At 44.7% G+C, this 18,995-nt stretch overlaps 2 protein-coding genes across 3 annotated transcripts; one reads left to right on the forward strand and one right to left on the reverse strand.

Annotated features, from left to right (window-relative positions):
* Positions 1 to 937: 937 nt before the first annotated feature.
* Positions 938 to 10,834, forward strand: LOC119303567 (eukaryotic translation initiation factor 3 subunit B-like). Of its 2 annotated transcripts, XM_037580698.1 has the most exons (12): positions 938 to 944; positions 6,398 to 6,509; positions 7,104 to 7,344; positions 7,809 to 7,955; positions 8,066 to 8,194; positions 8,313 to 8,441; positions 8,513 to 8,596; positions 8,670 to 8,794; positions 8,891 to 9,089; positions 9,175 to 9,710; positions 10,058 to 10,166; positions 10,260 to 10,834. In XM_037580698.1, exons 2-12 carry the CDS (start codon positions 6,406 to 6,408, stop codon positions 10,602 to 10,604), a joined length of 2,148 nt encoding a protein of 715 aa, XP_037436595.1. In that variant the 5' UTR covers positions 938 to 944; positions 6,398 to 6,405; the 3' UTR covers positions 10,605 to 10,834. The 2 variants fall into 2 exon arrangements, with proteins under 2 accessions (XP_037436595.1, XP_037436594.1); XM_037580697.1 differs by lacking the exon at positions 938 to 944 and having other exon boundaries at positions 6,299 to 6,509.
* A 7,449-nt stretch (positions 10,835 to 18,283) lies between these two features.
* LOC119300225 (hsp70-Hsp90 organizing protein 1-like) lies at positions 18,284 to 18,973 on the reverse strand. Its single transcript, XM_037577254.1, has 3 exons — positions 18,797 to 18,973; positions 18,637 to 18,716; positions 18,284 to 18,329 (listed from the first exon to the last, which is right to left on the reverse strand). The coding sequence occupies exons 1-3, from the start codon at positions 18,971 to 18,973 to the stop codon at positions 18,284 to 18,286; spliced, it is 303 nt and encodes a 100-aa protein (XP_037433151.1).
* Between the last annotated feature and the right edge of the window lie 22 nt (positions 18,974 to 18,995).

Consider the following 18,995-nt stretch of genomic DNA (forward strand, 5'->3'; position numbering starts at 1 on the left):
TGCTTTCGCCCATATTATTCCCCCCCGTATCTTCCTTCGAGGGCTCTGGGCAGGGTGCGAGCTCGAGCATCTTTTATAGTACCGGGTTTTCCAAACCCTCAGGGAGGGGGGCCGAACACCGAATCATCTTCGCCTTTGTTAGCCAGTCCTGGTCAAAGGGCGATTTCTCAGGAATGACATCATGGTAAATAAAAGATGGTGTGTCCGGCTAGAGGATTACTTACTTGTTCGGCGGCACGGTTGCTACTCAGGCCCACGTCCTCGGTAGTATCCGGACACTCTGTTGGAGGTCCAAAGAATGACTTGTACATCTCCTCGCGCGTCAGGCCGAGGAAGCTTTGAATAGCGCGCGGTCCTTCTGGGTTGAACTCCCACAAGCGAAGGGGCCGGCGTTTGCAAGGCTGGACTCGACGAACCAACATGACTTGCATTACCATTACCAAATTAAAATCTCCCTCGAAGAGATCTTGAATGCGGCTTTGCAGTATAGGCACGTCCTTGGCTGGACCCCAGCTCAGCCCTCTGCTAATCCATGACATCAGTTGTGGTGGGGGGCCCGAGCGGAAAGTGGGGGGAGCCACCCACTTGGCACTTCTGGGAGCTGTGATGTAAAACCACTCCCGTTGCCATAATCCGGACACCTCTGGAAAGGAACCTTTTAGCCACGGAGCTCCCGCAATCTTGCTTATTAATGCTCCTTCGCACACTGCGTGCTGTCCCTCGATTGTCTTCGGCTTCACATCAAAAGTCTTGAGCCACAGGCCGAAGTGAGGGGTAACGCGGAGGAAGGCCTCACACACGACAATAAATGCCGAGATGTGAAGAAAGGAGTCCGGGGCTAGATCGTGGAAGTCTAGCCCGTAGTAAAACATCAAACCCCTTACGAAGGGATCCAGAGCGAGGCCTAGACCTCGAAGGACGTGGGAGATGAACACGACGTCTTCGTTGGGTTCAGGAGTAGGGACGACCTGCCCTCGGGCAGGCAGCCGATGCGAAACTTCGGCGGCCAGATATCTGGCCTCCCTCAATTTCTTGATATCTTCTTCCATAACGGAGGAGGGCATCCATCGGCCTTGAAGGCTGGATCCGGACATGGTTGAAGATCCGGAGCACCTGACCTGGGCTTTGGGTGTTAGAACTCAAGGCGGGGGAATGATTCAATTGAGCACGGGAGGGGAAAAAGTGAAAGCCTTGGCCCTTTATAAAGAGGGTGAATACCAAGCGTCCTCTCCGTGGCCGTTTGGGGCTTGCCTATAATCTAGGAGTCCTAGACGCGGTTGGGTTACCCACGCCCGTATTGATGAGAATCCCGTGATAAGGGGACACGATCTTTGCTTTGACGAGACGTGTTGAAAAACTGCCTTGCGTTATGTGCGGGGCTAGTTAAAAGAAACGATTCGAATAATCACCGGGCCGTGACATAATGTCGTGTTGCCAAAACAAGTCAGCAAATTGGATTTGTGGAAATATTATTCTCTCTACGGTGGTATGTGGAACTTATTTTGCAGGGTCGGACACTATCCTTGTATTCAAATTCTTCCGTGGTGTATTTGGAGGAGGAACCCGTCTTGCAATGCCGAAGACACTACTGCGCGCCGGACTCATCGTCATTGAAAGCATGGTCCGGGGGCTACTGTGGGAGTCCTGGATAAGGGGGTCTCCGGACAGCCAGACTATATCCATTGGCCGGACTGTTAGACTATGAAGACACAGGATTGAAGACTTCGTCTCGTGTCCGGATGGGACTCTACTTGGCATGGGAGGCAAGCTAGGTAATACGGATATGTGTATCTCCTCCTTTGTAACCGACCTTGTGTAACCCTAACCTCTCCGGTGTCTATATAAACCGGAGGGTTTTAGTCCGTAGGACAACATACAATCATACCATAGGCTAGCTTCTAGGGTTTAGCCTCTCCGATCTCATGGTAGATCTACTCTTGTACTACCCATATCATCAATATTAATCAAGCAGGACGTAGGGTTTTACCTCCATCAAGAGGTCCCGAACATGGGTAAAACATTGTGTCCCCTACCTCCTGTTACCATCCGCCTTAGACGCACAGTTCGGGACCCCCTACCCGAGATCTGCCGGTTTTGACACCGACACTGCCCCTGCTGTCATTGGGAAAGGACACCGCAAGATTGAACCCAAAGGTAAGCACTTCTCCCATTGCAAGAATGATCAATCTAGTAGGCCAAACCAAACTAATAATTCGAAGAGACTTGCAAAGTTAACAAATCATGAAAGATTTAAGAGAAGAATCAAACATTGTTCACAGATAATCTTGATCATAAACCCACAATTCATCGGATCTCTACAAACACACCGCAAAAAGAATTACATCGAATAGATCTCCAATAAGATCGAGGAGAACTTTGTATTGAGATCCAAAGAGAGAGAAGAAGCCATCTAGCTAATAACTATGGACCCGAAGGTCTATGGTAAACTACTCACACATCATCTGAGAGGCTATGGTGTTGATGTAGAAGCCCTCCGTGATCGATTCCCCCTCTGGTGGAGCTCCGGAAAAGGCCCCAAGATGGGATCTCTTGGGTACAGAAGGTTGCGGCGGTGGAAATAGGGTTTCGTGGTGCTTCTGGATGTTTTTGGGGTATATGGATATATATAGGAGGAAGAAGTAGGTCGGTGAAGCTGCGAGGGGCCCACGAGGGTGGGGGGCACGCCCAGGGGGGCAGGCGCGCCTCCCTGCCTCGTGGCCTCCTCGCTCCTTTCTTGACGTCTACTCCAAGTCCCCTGGATCACGTTTGTTCCAAAAATTACTCTCCCAAAGGTTTCATTCCGTTTGGATTCCGTTTGATATTCCTTTTCTGTGAAACACTGAAATAGGCAAAAAACAACATTTTGCACTGGGCCTTGGGTTAGTAGGTTAGTCCCAAAAATAATATAAAAGTGTATAATAAAGCCCATTAAACATCCAAAATAGATAATATAATAGCATGGAACAATAAAAAATTATAGATACGTTGGAGACGTATCAGACGCGGGCTCCTAGGATCCGTCTGTTCGGTGCCGAATCCGGTGGCAACGATGGTGGTGCAGAGCATCGGGGCGCCGTGGCGGGGAAGACCTGCGATCAATGCACCCGACCACCGCTGCCAGGCTCACCGACCTCGGCCTCGCCAGCGCCTCCAATGGCTTCCATGCCACCGAGCTCGGGGCCATCGCAGCCACGTCCCCCTGCCCTCGGTGGCCAACTGGCCATGGCATCCTGTAGTTTGGGAACAGAGAGAGATTAGTGGGGAGAGGGGGAGAAAACGTAGGAGGGTGTTAGGCGCGGTTGACCGGCTGAGGAGGTCGGTGGCGGCTTGCAGGAGCGCGGGCGACAACCGGAGGCAGGGTCAACTCGGGGTGGATCGGGGAGAAGTGCACAGAAGGAGGAGAAGCGAGGAGCGGCGGCGCCGTTTTTCTTGATCTAGGAAGAGAAAGAAGGATCAGGCAGGCACAATTCAGTTGGAATCGGCCCGAAAATTAGGGAGCTGATCGAGGATGCGGTTGTTTCCGCTGTGCAGGCGTGCGAACACTAGAGTTTTCATCCGCCCTGAAACATGTTCTCTTGTTTAATAGTAGTGTAGACTCATGAATGAATGACCTGGCACATACCAGAGATACACATACTGGTATTGATCGGAGATCAAGATGACAATAGATATACAAAGGAGCAAAGGTGTAGCGCTAGGTGTGGATTGTAGGACTTTGAATCCATCATGATGACACGTGAGTGACATGGACGAAGTATACAAAAGATCACTTTATAATTTCATCCATGGTTATGTATAAGTGTTGTGCTACCTTAGTTTTTGGCAAGGTCCATGAATTCTCGGAATAAATGACCACATGTGATTTTGACTGTTTTTAGAGAGGAGATGGACTTAAGGTTAGATTTGACACCCCCTCCTTGGGCTGGCCGACTCACGCCTCATGTCTCCCCTTAAATACCCACTAGGTCGTTTTAGGGTTTTGGTTTTGATTGATTGAGTTTTACCATTTGCTACTCTTTGCCATAGACACAGAGTCGGCAATACCTCATGTAAGGGTTGCAACAATCATGGGTGAACAGAACAGATATGAAGCACTAACCATGCAACTCAACTCAATGCAAATTAAAGCACTCCTAGTTTGTTGTATCCATCTTAATCCACTTTCAGATGGCAAACACCAAACTATGACAATAAAAAATAGCAACCAATGACCCCAGGCTAGGGAATATCATCGATTATTTCTTGTACTAAGCCATGAAAGCATCATATATCATCAATCTACACCATAGGAATTAAAAAAAACTCTAAACATAATGTACATATTGGCAAAAACTAAAGCATGGGTTGTATAGTAACATTCTCTTATCACTATTTGTGTACACACCATTATTGGAGAGCCAGTAATATCAACATTAAGTCGGAACTTATGACTAATTTGTTCCATATAGTCCATGTCTAAAGTAGCTGTTCACAATCTATCATGTCAAATTTTCCATGTAACATACTTTTTGTTCCCTCTTGAGAAAGTAAGGAGCACACAAGTTGTACCAAGTAGAATGTAGATGTGCTGGTTTCATACTAACCTGGTAGTCTAGGACAAAAACGCCACAGGTAGAGTGGTCATTAGGATGGAGATCTGACCATGCAATGAACTAAATAATTATTGATTTACTGTTTCTCAGCATGTCAACTAAAAGAAGGCAATCATCTCTATTAGGCAGCAGAAGCAAATATCTGAAGATGAAGACATTGTTGTTCGCATCATGGAGACCAAGTCAATGAAAATGTTCTCAAAATACAAGACACACAACAAACCCAAACCCTTGAATGTTAAATATTTAGGTGACAATGCAACCAGAACATAAAAGCTATAAAACTAAAACACTCTACCTTTCGGGGATTGCAATGGAGCAATGAAGTGAAGCTCACCATCATGGATGTCTTTTGTCATGTTCTCCGACATGCTTAAGATCATCAATTCACCATGGATGCATGTCCATCACGCATGCAAGCAACAAGTCGCCCAAGCAAAAAAATGTATTGGTTTTAGGAAAGATAAATCATAACATAGGAAAACTCTGGATACATGTATTGCCAAATATCATTACGAACGTGACCAACAACACTCTTACAACAGAGAAAAGAAGTCTGAACAATACAAAACAGGAGTTAAAAAATGCACTACATTTTTCAAAAAGGATGACTAACACCAAAGCACATAATTAATTCGTAAATACAAGAAGTAGCAGCTTGCTACTTGCATATGCAATAAGGACCAAACTGGGCGAATCAAAAGGAATTGCCTCGCATAACAGATCAATGAGACGAAGGGATGTGTTTCAGTCGCTTAAGGCCTAACATAGGAAATCAAGAACAACAACCTCATTTCTGCATCAAACTTGAAGTTTGACAGAGGCAAACATTAAATACTAGCGTGAAAGTAAAAAAAATCATGATTTTAAATAGCTCGCTATAGCGAAGGTCTTGCTCTAAGAGACTTTGGTCCAAACAAATGAACAATCATTTTAAGTAGCGCGCTATAACTCCGCTATAGTATGCTATTTCATTTAGAAGAGGTCCGCCGCTAACAGGCTTATCACGCTATTTAAAACTATAGAAAAATGTTGAAAAATAAGAGCATAACAACAATCAACAATAAAAAAGGAAAAAAGAAATCAAGCTCCAGCCATATCAAGCTTTTGGTTTCTTGTAGTGAGAGTTTTAATGTATTCCAGGCATGCATGACACTATATATAAATTTAGAAATAGCAAGTATTTCGACAACAAGGATTTCAACTTCTACCCCACCCAGGACACAAATTTTTTATCACTCAAGCCAACTTCTCAGCTGGCGGCGACGCATATGGGTGGAGAAGCGACAACGTCAACGGCAGAGCATAGAGAGAGAGAGTCGACGACATAGCATAGAGGGAGATGCGAAGGGGTGGGGCCAGACGAGATGGGATGAGAAGGAGGACACAGGGGATTTTTCACTACGCGAGTAGAGCACAAGAAGGACGGCTCAGATCGAGGGACAGACAAGATCGGACGGCCCAAATGCTTTTTTTAGGGGATTTTTAGAATTAGTTTTTTTTGAGGGATTTTTGAGAATTAGTTACGCTGGTTTTTTTTTTGAGCAAAATTAGTTTTTTTAGAAGAGAGCAAAATTAGTTACGCTGGTATCAGCAGCACATGCAGGCTGTGTCAGCCCATTTGCAGACTGAAGCCCAGGCCCAGGAATGGCACGGGCGTCGCGCATAAGGTCGCTGACAGAGCCCATCACTCCGCCGCATCCATTCCAGAACCCTAGCTCTAGCTAGAGCAGCAGCGTCTCCCCCGCCGCCGCCGTCCTCGCCTCCGGGCGCTGAGGATCCACTGCAGACGAAGATGGCGCTAGCGATCTCGATGGAAGCCATAGATGCGCGCGCGCGGGAGCTGGGGATCGACCTCGACTCCGTCGACGTCGACTCCATCACCCTCCCGCCCGGCGAGGACTTCGACATCCTCAGGTATCCACCCACACCGCACGTCCTTCCAGATCCGTCACCTGGTTGGTTGATGGCCCTATTTGCTTAGAGTATATCTGTCTCATCGGGACGGGATGCAAGCTCCTGGAGCCTCCAGGATTGTTAGAATCTGTGAAATAATGATTTTCTTTGGCCGCAGATTCATTCTAGTGGTGTGTAGTTTTCAACAGAAATGCTTGCTTGCTTTGTGTTCAGTACACTAGTATGCTGACCCACTCTGTATGTTCAAGTAGATCACTACATGGTCCGTCTTACCATCTACCATCTTGGTTGGTTTACTGGCGTTATTCAGTTGTGCAGAGCTGTAAACATGTGCTGCTGTTTTGCTTATGCAATCGGTCTATTACTGCTTTTATTTATTGTGCAATACCGTTGTGCTGCTGATACATTGTTACATGACACTAATCAGCTAATTATTAGGGTAGCTACATCAAAGATCCAACATGTTTAAGAAGAATACCTCAATCCTGCTTGACCAGGAGGGGGGCATCTTCACATTGTTTATCTATATACAGCTTTCCTGGCTTGGGGTATATCTTGACTCTGTTACCTTTGTTTTTGCGATTATATTTTCAGTGATGATGAGGATTTACTTCAGAATGAAGACATTCCAGAGCTGGAGATGGGCTTTTCAAACATTATTGTGGTGGACAATCTGCCCGTTGTTCCCCCAGAAAAGTATGAGAAGCTGGAGAACGTCGTACGCAAGATATACAGTCAAATTGGTGTCATCAAAGAAGGTGGGCTTTGGATGCCTACACACCCAGAGACCAAGAAGACCTACGGCTACTGCTTCATTGAATATAACACTCCGCAGGTATGTTGCTTCTTGTCAGTTATATTTATTTACTTATCTGCATCATGGAATGATTCTGTTACCTTTGCAAGTCATGTGCATTCCTTCTATGAAAAAGGTCATCCCAGTTTCATTTGAATTATTTATCCTGCTTCACGTTTTTACTAGTAGTTAACATGGATCGGAAGAAGATAATCAGTAGAGAGGAAACATGCATGAAAAACATCTTTGTTTGGGTAGAGTTTGTTTGATTGCTTAATTAATAGGTTTTTCCTGTACAAAGACGATTGCTCGAAGCAAGAATATCTGTACTTCTAGTTTTACTGGATTATTGCTATTGTGTTATAGTGTTTTGCAGTTATGACCAAATTTATTTAAATGTCTGTCCCAACTGAACTCCACTTTTGCTTTCATAAATTGTTTTTTGTTCTGTGACTCTCAAATTATTCATGTCCCTCAAAGATGATTGTTTGACAATGTGCCAGGAAGCTGAGCTTGCTAGGGAAAAAACAAATGGCTACAAACTGGACAAATCTCACATATTTGCTGTTAATATGTTTGATGACTTTGAGAAGTACATGAAAGTTCCTGATGAATGGGCGCCAGCTGAAATCAAGCCATACACTCCTGGAGTATGTGCTCTATCCACCCCCACCCCCCCCCAACACACGCACGCACAATGTTGTTTCTTTACGTTACGAGAGGTTTCATGTAATTTGTGTTATATGTCTGTGTTCTGCAGGAAAATCTTCTGAAGTGGCTAACTGATGATAAGGCCAGAGATCAGTTTGTGATCCGTGCTGGAACGTTTACTGAAGTGTACTGGAACGATGCCAGACGGGCAATGCCTGAGCTTGTGTACCAAAAGCAGGTACTTAACTTTTTGTGGATTTAGCTTGTATTACGAAATGGAAATAAAGTTCATGGGAGGCCTATTCTATACGGAGAACTAACTTTAATTAATATCCTATATCCTTCTTCTTTGCCAGTACTGGACGGATAGTTATATCCAATGGTCCCCTCTTGGAACACACTTGGCTACCGTGCATAGGCAGGGCGCACAGGTGTGGGGTGGTGATGATAAGTTTGTTCGTCTAATGCGCTTTGCTCATCCACAGGTACTGGCTTCTGCTAACAGTTAATCTATGCAATACACAATGTTCTTTTAGCTGACAGCTACCTGTGACAGGTGAAACTCATTGATTTCTCTCCCGGTGAGAAATATTTGATCACTTACAGCAGCCAGGAGCCCAGCAACCCTAGGGACACACATGTAAGTGAATGTGATAAGACTTATTTTCTGTCATGTCTTGGGTCCTATCTGACTTGCATTGTTATGCTTGTAGAGGGTCGTACTAAATATCTTTGATGTACGCACTGGAAAAGTGATGCGGGACTTCAAGGGAAGTGCTGATGATTTCACTACTGGTGGAAATATGGGTGTCTCTGGTGTTTCATGGCCTATCTTCAGGTGAAAACACTAGTTTTGTACTTTGAAGTGAATGCACAACTTATTAGGTTGCCCCGAGTTGATGCTTAATATGGTTTTTTTCATGTGTTTTTTAAGGTGGGGTGGTGGAAGAGATGATAAGTATTTTGCTAGACTTGGAAAGAATGTCATATCTGTCTATGAGACTGATACGTTCTCTCTTATCGATAAGAAGTCCCTAAAGGTAGAAAATGTGGTTGACTTCAGTTGGTCTCCTTCTGATCCTATCATATCACTCTTTGTGCCTGAATTAGGTGGTGGAAACCAGCCTGCCAGGGTAAGTACAAATTGCTACACTTACCTCTTCTAAGATGTTCATTCAGTTAGCATCGAATGCTAAAATATGTGCTTTGTGTTGAAAGGTGAGTCTTGTGCAAATTCCGGGCAAAGAGGAGATTCGACAGAAAAACCTTTTCAGTGTTAGCGACTGCAAAATGTACTGGCAGAACAATGGAGAATATCTGGCTGTCCAGGTAGACAGGTACACAAAAACAAAGAAGAGCATTTACACTGGGTTCGAGCTGTTCAGAATCAAGGAACGAGACATCCCAATTGAGGTCTTTGAATTGGAAAACAAGAATGACAAGATAATTGCCTTTGCATGGGAGCCTAAAGGTCACCGCTTTGCTGTTATTCATGGTGATGGGCCTAAGCCTGATATAAGTTTCTACACCATGAAAGCAGTCAACAATAATGTTAGTCGTGTGTCCAAGCTCACCACACTCAAGGGCAAGCAGGCCAATGCATTGTTCTGGTCTCCTGCTGGGCGTTTCATTGTTCTGGCAGGGCTGAAGGGTTTCAATGGCCAGCTGGAGTTCTTCAACGTTGATGATCTTGAGACCATGGCGACAGGAGAACATTTTATGGCGACTGACATCATGTGGGATCCTACTGGAAGGTGAGCTGATCACTTGATGAATTTTTTCCTGACGCCACTATCTGGTGAAGTTTACAAAATCAAGTGTTAAAGCAATAATAAATATCTACTGAATTGGTTAGGAATTATTATACATAACCTGAACACTGGGAACATAGAGGCTCAGCTGAGATGGAAACTTTATTTTTCTTCACCTGTTAAAACACTCACCCTCAAATTGTATGGACTTATTAGTTGAGAGCAACAAATAGTAATAGTGTGTTTCATTTTCCATGGATTGGTTTCCTTGTAATTTAGTAGAACTAAAATAAAATGTGTTCCATTTGACCACTGATGAACTAAGACGATTGTGGAACTTGCTTGTTCAGATTTCTCGCAACTGCAGTTACGTCGGTTCATGAGATGGAAAATGGTTTCCAAATTTGGTCCTTCAATGGGAAGCTAATTTACAAGATTTCAAAGGATCACTTCTATCAGGTAGAGCTTCGGTCCATCCTTTGTTCTTTGAATCCCCAATTCTCCATGCATATGCTGTAGTAATGCTTCATCCTTTACTGCATGATGGTACAGTTCCAATGGCGCCCAAGGCCACCATCTCTACTTACTCCTGAGAAGGAGGAGGACATCTCAAAGAACCTCAAGCGGTACAGCAAGAAGTATGAACAAGAGGATCTGGACGTGTCCAACCAGGTGGGCGAGCAAGAGCGCAAGAGACGGACGCAGCTTCAAGAGGAATGGCAAGGATGGGTGGCCAAGTGGAAGCAGCTGCACGAGGAGGAGCGATCATACAGGATGGAGCTGAGAGGCGGGGAGGAGAGCGACAAGGAAGAAGAGGCGGAGTACAAGGAGATTGAGGCGGAGGAGTTGGTGGATGTCACGGAAGAAATTGTTGCCTTTGACCTGGACCAGGAGTGAAAGCACAGAAGAAGCTCATGCTAGTCTCTCTGCTGCTGAGTGTTCGTTTTCTGCCTGTCGTGTAAATTGCTATCGTTTTGCATGATAGGCTCCGTAGATCAAGCGGATAATTTGTTGATCTTTCTGCTAGTTGTATTGCACACTTTACCTAAACTCACCCGTCATGTTTAAGGAGATCAAACTTTGTGGTCGAATGTTAATCAATCTGTTTTTCAATTTGGGTTGCTCCATATTTCATTTTATTTGCCTGCGATATCGAAGTTGTCTCGAAAACGGTGCTCTTCCTGGTGTTTGGGCCCAGTTTTGGTGTTCAACACAACTCTATTTATTACTGTTTGATCTGATTAACATTGTGTTGCAAGTCAGAAAATGCCCGCCTTTCTTATTTGATATGCACGGTGTCGTGTTTTCTCGTCTCAAGCAAACCTTCCAGCCAACTTGTGGCATTTTGGCAATTTGACTCAACTTTAGGTAATATGATAAACTCGGTTTTGGCAATTCAACGAGTGAAAATGCGTCCAGCCACATAGACCATAAGTATTGATCGACTTCGTTCACAGCGGCAGCCTTGTTTCCATTTGAAATAAGCAAAAGACATAAGAAGATACTACAAAAGGTAAACAATTTTCGAATATTTGTTTCCGAGCCCGAGCTCATCTGCATCATTTGAACAGTAAACTAATAAAAAATAAACTGCACCAATTTTTGAATATTTGGTCCTACGAGCGTAACTTGTTACAAACCGGTGAAGGGGTTCATGGCACCAACAACAGCGTTCGGCCAGCAGACATGAGTGGCCTCTTGATGGTCGTGGTGGTGATATAAGGTGTGAGACAACCCATCCCATCGATTTGCTAATGCCTTTTCGGCAAAGCGTGAAGCAAGCATGAGCATTCGTGGATGCGAGTACAACTTATTAAAACACCGCTTTCTGAGTGAGGTGAAAACTCTTGTACTGACCTTTATAGATCGGGCTTCGTTACGACGAACTTACCATTATATGTTGCATTCTCCTTACCCCAGGTTCGAAGAAGTTTTAGCAACACATCAAACACATTTCTCCTTCCACTATTTTCACACTTTTTTTTGAGGAATCTTCATCCAAGATGAAGTTTGCTGACGATATCAAGCATTTTCTTTTACCAAAGCCGATAAATGAATTGAACTACTCCGTTGAAGACAGTTTATCTACGGACGCGCTTAAACTTCCTCCCGTCGTCAACACGCAGCGACGTGGACGGCACCCCGCCCCTGCCGCGGTGGTGCCTTCCGGCCCCATGGCTCCTCGCCGTAGCATACTGCTCCTTGTGCGAGACGAGTCTCCTGAGGCGCAGCGACCGGCGCAGCCTGTCCTTCCTCCTCTCCCTCACCGACGACGACGACGACCCCTCTCTAGCTCTGCCCCACCTCCTTGTACCATGACCGTGGCCACCATCGCCGTCGCTCTCCTCCTCGTCGGAGCCCCAATCTCCCGCTCCCGTCTCCACGTCCGGATGCCGCCGGCGGCGGCGGCCGCGGCGGCCATGGTACACGCGCTTGGTGTCCCGCAGCTTGCGCCAGAGGAAGCACGAGGATCCCTTCAGCGCGTGGCAGCAGCCGGAGCACGCGGCGCCGGCGACCTTGCAGGCGTTCTTGGCGACGCAGCGGACGATCCCGGCTTTGCAGACGAGGTAGGCGAAGAAGAGCACGACGTAGGTGAGGACGATGACCATGAAGAGCCTGGCCAGGCTGGCGGCGCAGAGGTGCTCCAGGAAGCACGCAACGTCCCACGTCCCCGAGCAGACGCCCTCGCAGGACGCGCCGAGGATGGCCCTGAAGGGCGCGGCGACGGCGCCGCCGAGCAGCGTGCCCACGCCGCTCGCCGCCGTGCCCACCACGGATCCCATCTGCCTGTCGTCGAAGTAACTCCCTCTCTGTCTGCAGTTGATCGACGACGGTTGTTTGGATTGTCAATCCATTTCGTACAAAACCGTCGGCGGTTGCCTTTGGTGGCATGCGCTCTGGACCTCTGGTTGGCTCGCGTCAGGGTCAGGCTACTACCAGCGTTTTGATTTTCGGTTTGTGATTTTTCTCGCCCTAGGCCGAGATGGCCGAATTTCGGTCGTTTTTAAAAATTTCGGCCGAAATTTGACCAAATTTTGACTGAAATTTGATTAAAATTTGACCAAAATTTCTCAAATTTGACCAATTTCGGCGGAAAATAGATTTCGCCCTAGGCCGAGATGGCCGAAATTCGGCCGAAATCCATTTTTTACGGCCGAATTTCAAAACCCTGGCTACTACTGCTGCTTCAGGGCACGAGACAGAACAGAAAGTAGACAGTTTTTTTTCTTTCTAGATAGAATACGCACAAGTATGCATATTATATATGTTTCGCCCACCAGGTTCAAGTCGCGTCCCGTCCACAACGAGGCGCCTACAGTGTCTTCATAAATTTCAAGATGACATGCCGCAGGGGCGAAGCCAGAAAATTTAGCCATTGGGTTCACTCATTAACTAAATGTAAAGTCTAATTTTACAACATCTTATAACGCGAGTACAACACTCAAAACCAACATAACGAATAGAAATGCATCACTCAAAACCATCACAACGAATAGAAATATGATAGAAGCCATCTATTGTCTTACATTAAATACAGAACATGGCGGGACATACTTATTGGATTATATTGTAAAATCACATGTTTACATAATAGAGTAGTACTCAAATTACTTCGTAGCTTGAGGTGTAGCTTCTCATCTTCTTGAAAACATTGAAAAATGTCAACTTAGTCACTTTGGAAAATATTGATCTATAATCTAGATCAATCAAAGATCTTATAGAAAAAATGATTAAAAAATTTAGGGAAAGGAAACAAAAACCATTACCGTCTTATGCTGGATAGATAGAAAAATGTGCAAGGGCTACCTCAACTTTAAGTTACAATTGTTGGCTTGCCACTGTGGTCTGCAATTATCTACTTGCCATTGTGCGACGAAGCGATCGGAACAGGAGCGATGAGAGAGAGCCGAGTTGGGAATCGAATAGGAAAGATAAGGGTGAGCAGCTGCCGTGTATAATACATCTCGTATGAGAACAGGTCACTAACAATCAAGGGCGTGAGACAATTAGCTTGTGGGCTTGTAGCGTTTTGATGGGGTCAGCTACGATTTTCTACTGGGTTCACGCCACTAAATTCTTGTACTTGTGTACATAGCAGACAAAAGTCGCTGTGTTCAGCTGAACCCAACAATAATAAGCTGGCTCCGCCCCTGACATGCTGACTCAGTTTGTCGGAGGTGCTCATAGGGATAAGATATGCATACGTGCGCTCATAGAGATAAGTGTATGCACGTATGTATGAGCGTTTCTCAGGCTCATTTCGATTTGGCAAGAATCTCGTAGGGCAGATTTTGCAAAAGAAAACATTTCCTCTCGATTGTTCTTCGTGGCGAAAAGTTTGCCGTGTTGTTCATGACAAAATCGAACTGTTTTTTTTTGGGTTTCTATTTGACCGTATTCATATCAAAATGATTTCATTCGCGAAGTGGGGAAAATCTGCCATGTCTACTAAACATGGATATTTTACTGAAAAAAGATTTCCTCCGCTTTGTATTCCAAAGCAAACCACCATGATACATATTGCAATGCTGAGGCGAGCAGCACATCAAGCCCAAAGAAAAAGAAAAAGAAATAAGTGCCAACAACGGCAGCTCGACAAAGCGCGGCAGACCCACGACCGCTGCGCCCTCCGGATACAAACCACCACAGCCCGAGGCTCCGATCTACCGCGAACTAAGCAGCACCTCCAAGAAGGGATGCGACGCCGACGACGCTGCTGCCCGGACAAGTCCTAGGGTTTCCCCCGGTACGCGGAGGGAGGTGGGGGATAGGTACTCCCGACACCCTCCAAGAAGGGATAGTGGCACCTGCCGGTGTCACCGCATCGGAGCCGGACGAACCGGCAAGGATTTCTCCCGCACGCCAAACCCCACCGGCCAATCGGAGCCGACCAGCCAAACCACCGCCCAACCATGCGCCATCACGGTTGCGCCGCCACCAACGCCGTCTCGCTGCGAGCACCACCACGAGGCCAAGAAGACCGGAGAGAAGATCCAAGCGACAGGAGCAGCAGCACCGAGGCCGAGCGGGAGGGAACCACCTCCACCATCGTCGTGCGGGAGGCTCGCGCCTCCGGCACCGCCGCGGTAGCCGTCCGGACACGGCAGCGGGGCATACCAGGCCACCCCTGGCCCGGCCAGGCCCGAAATGGGCCCGCTAAACATGGATATTTTCAGTAGGTGCTTGGACCTGTGAAGCTACAAGATGTTACAAACAAAGCACTAGCAATAATAACAAGTAAAAACAGCAATTGGTTAGAAGCTGCAAGCGTCAGGTTACACTACTACTTCAGGGCACGACACATAACATAGCCTAGCCAGTAAACATTTCCATGGACCAATTCACCAACCTTTGGACAACCTATGACTACGGTTGGTTCAAGTCCAAAACTCATCATTTTTTCTTTTTTTCAAAACGAAGGCAAAAGATTTGCCTCATCGATTAATTAAGGAGAAGAAAATTGCTCAATTAATTAATAGAAAACCGGGCGAAAACTGATACAAACCTACCACATGAGGACTACTCATATAACATGTAACCCCATAAGCACACAATCAACCGGACAATCATACCCAACACATAACGACCACCAACCTCCACATAGCTACATTGCATAGGCACTCCCAACGAGAGTACCTCGGCCAGAGACCACGAGCATCACCAAGACCACAAAGACAAGTCAGGCCATATGGACAACTGAAGAGACTGATGACCATACATCAAGCAGCTGCAGACGCCTTTCCAGCGCCACCACTCTTCTTACTTTTGCTCTTGATGAGAGCCTCCTCCACAATTGCCTTGCCGGATCCAGGACAAGCCGCCTCCAAACGCTTGAGCAAGCTGTGAACCTCTAACTCGAAGAGAATCTCATCGACCTTGTCGCGCACATACACCACCTTCCCAACGGCCACATGCGAGTGGGTGACCGCATCGTCGGAACCTCCGCGCTCCACAAAGGCGAGCGGTTGGCTGGGCTCCAAAGAGTCAGGCATCAACATACAGACCGCCTCAACATCATCAGCCACAAAAACCACCGACACGACATCATCACCCACGGGAATCACTGACACGATTGACTCAGGCACCTCCAGTTGCTCACATGACAGAGGCGAAACATACCCCTCACACGAGGTCATCGAAGAGTCCACCTCCACGCGCTCCACAGACAAAGGTAAAACAGGGCATAGACATAGCTCCTATAGGCCAGGCATGATCTGCAGAACTGGAGCCTCGCGCACGGCGATGGGCTCGCCCTCACTGGTACGCAACACTCCACGCAAAAGCAAAAGCCAAAGTGAACGCCCCAAATTACATTCTCCGGGCTCTGGCCCTACTAGGCGACCCAACAATGCCGTACAACCACCGTGCCCTTGCGATTGCCACCACCAAGGCTAATCCCGCTCTGCAAGGGACAAGACCAACCTCGGAATGGCTGCCAGTCGCAATGCGAAAATAAAGAGGTAAATACACCGGGAGTCATAGAACTTGCAGGCGATGTGCAATTTGGTGCACAAACTTGCAAAGTACGTGTTTCTAGTCATCGAACTTGCACAGACGTTCATATACGGTCACATTTCATGTAAACACGGACCGAAAAGCCCTTAACTTCTTTTATTTGTGTATTAATAAGCCCATAAAATAAAATTATTAAAAAGCAAGGGGCAATGGGGTTTTGAACTCAAGACCTCCGATTGTTGGGGCGTGTGGACAACCACCAGAACAATGATCATTTACGCTTGAACAAAGCTATCAACATCTGCTATATCATATAAACACGGACCGAAATTAAATTTAAAAGGAAATGTAACCCAAAAAAATGGAGCACCATGTCTCGACTATCTAACCTCATGGACAACGTTGACTAAGATTACCACCAGGTTACAACAACACAACATGTATAGAAGGGATAAACATTTTTCATGTTGTTATTCCTTCTTGTTCTATGTAAGAAAACAACTTTATATTATTGTGTTTGTGACATTTAAAAAATGTTTATATGTTACAAAAAAAGATACGTGACATTTTTAAATTTTTTTAAACATTGTAAAATTTATGGACTTAAAAAACATACGTTGCATTTTAAAAATGTTCACACATTTCAAAAAACTGAATATGACATTTTTTAAAATGTGCATACAATGTACAAACATGTTTTCATAGCTGAAAAATGTTTCGTACAATGCAAAAATATTTAACATGTAGTATTTTAAAAAAAGCTTCAAAACTTGTATTTTAGAAAATGTTAATAATATGTTTAAAAATATATTGAACGTGTATAAAAATGTTTTTAATTGTATACTGGAAATACATACACGTCAGAACATAAAAGTTTAATTATGTTTAACATTTTCCAAATACATGATTAGCATTTTTAAAATATTTTTTTGTGTCTATTTTTCCAGTATAATCTTAAAACATTTTTATACATTTTTAATATTTTTTAAACATATGATTAAGATTTTATCAAATACGAGTTTCAGAATCTTTTTCAAAATACATGTTAAACATTTTTGGATCGTACCAAACATTTTGTAAACTACATGAATATTTTTGTACATTGTATAAATATTTTTGAAATTGTTATGATTTTTTTTCTAAAATGCATGAAAAATATATTAAATGCAACTTATGTTTTTGTAATTAGACACATATGTTTTACAATATTTTACATTCTTTTAAATGTCATGTACCTTTTGTGTAACACATAATCATTTTTAAATATCAGAAACACAAGAATATAAGTTGTGTTCTTACATAGAACAAGAAGGAATAAAAACATGAAAAATGTTTATCTCTTCTGGACATTTTCTGTTATAGTAGCCTGGTGGTAATCTTAGTTAACATTGAGCATGAGATCACATGGTCGAGCTACGTTGCGCTCTTTCTTCAGGTTGCATTTCTTTAAAAAAAAATCGGTATGTGTTTATATGATATATAAACTAGTAGTGATTTCCAAACTTGAATAATCATCCGGTATGGTGGTTGTCCACACAATCCTGGTGGTGGCAGTCCCACGTGTTCAAAACCCGTCATCTCCTTGTTTTTTATCATTTTATTTTAGGAGCTTAATAAATAAAAACTTTTATGTAAATCGACCTTGTGAGAGCGGCCCACAGCGAGCCCTGGCATGTCATGTAGGCCATGGATACATGTCTCAAAAAGAAAATGTAGGCCATGGATATGTTTGCGTACGTAAAATGTGACCGTATATGAACATCCGTGCAAGTTCAATGACCAGAAACACGTATTTTACAAGTTTATGCACCAAACTGAGTGTCGCGTGCAAGTTCAATGACTCCTAGTGTATTTACCTCGAAAATAAACCTCAGTACTGAATTCCATGATTTAACCAAAATATATAACAAGCTTGACGTTCTGCGATAATAAAGCTTGTTGACACTTGAACTGGAATCAAAAGCTAGCGAGTTTCATCCCCGGTCATATTTACAAACGATGGGTGCGACAGAAGTCTTAAGAACCACAGGTAATTATCATTACAAGTTTTCAGACTAGACAAAAGGTGCTCAGCAACAAAACAAAGCCTCGGATTCTGCATGTAAGACTTGACATGTCAGTCACTTTTCACGGCGACGAGCATTCTTTGCTGCTTCTTGGGCTTCCCTGCGACCAAAATATTTTGAACATGAGAATTGTCAAGAATCTGTGTACAACTTGCACTGGAGATGAATCATGAAATGCAAAGATCAGCACTAGTGTTCTTTCTGCGATTAGTAAATCGCTCCAGCTCAAGAAAAAAAGAACTTAATAGACTTGAATGACTGAATCCATGTAATATTCCTCAAAAGAGATGGAGACCCATCTTCCATGCGCACAGTTGTCTATCAAGATATCATTTGTTCTTTTACTTAACTTACGAAGCAGGGGATTGCACATCACCCTACACACCACGAAAATATGGACCAGTTACCTTAAAGCATTTGCAAGATCACCATTTGTAGGGTCAAGCTTCAAGCCATCCACAAAAGCCTCGCATGCTCTCTCGTACTTCTACAAGTACATGCCATAAGATGATTAGTTATATGATCATGATCACAAATGCTTGAAGAAAACTACTGCGTTCTTTTTACCTTCAATAACATAAGAGCAGCGCCTTCTCGATAGCAAGCTTTTGGCCAAAGAGGTCTCGCCATCCTGCACATGGTAGCATCAGAGAGAGCAGCTCTTCCATTCCCACCGCGCAACGTACTGAGACTCCTATTTGCCAATATGGCCGCACAATCATCTGGACTAGGGTCAAATGCCATTGCCTACAACACATCAGTCGCA

The sequence above is a fragment of the Triticum dicoccoides genome, chromosome 5A, assembly GCF_002162155.2.
Source record: "Triticum dicoccoides isolate Atlit2015 ecotype Zavitan chromosome 5A, WEW_v2.0, whole genome shotgun sequence".
Taxonomy (NCBI): Eukaryota; Viridiplantae; Streptophyta; class Magnoliopsida; order Poales; family Poaceae; genus Triticum; species Triticum dicoccoides.

Bases quoted from the DNA above. Each gene is read 5' to 3' on its own strand.
- LOC119303567 (XM_037580697.1), top strand. From the start codon at position 6,388: ATGGCGCTAGCGATCTCGATGGAAGCCATAGATGCGCGCGCGCGGGAG. The intron at 6,510-7,103 runs GTATCCACCCAC...TTATATTTTCAG, and splicing joins GAGGACTTCGACATCCTCAG to TGATGATGAGGATTTACTTC. The intron at 8,597-8,669 runs GTAAGTGAATGT...TTATGCTTGTAG, and splicing joins GCAACCCTAGGGACACACAT to AGGGTCGTACTAAATATCTT.
- LOC119300225 (XM_037577254.1), bottom strand. From the start codon at position 18,973: ATGGCATTTGACCCTAGTCCAGATGATTGTGCGGCCATATTGGCAAAT. The intron at 18,717-18,796 runs GTAAAAAGAACG...ATGTACTTGTAG, and splicing joins CTGCTCTTATGTTATTGAAG to AAGTACGAGAGAGCATGCGA. The intron at 18,330-18,636 runs GTAACTGGTCCA...TTTTGGTCGCAG, and splicing joins GATCTTGCAAATGCTTTAAG to GGAAGCCCAAGAAGCAGCAA.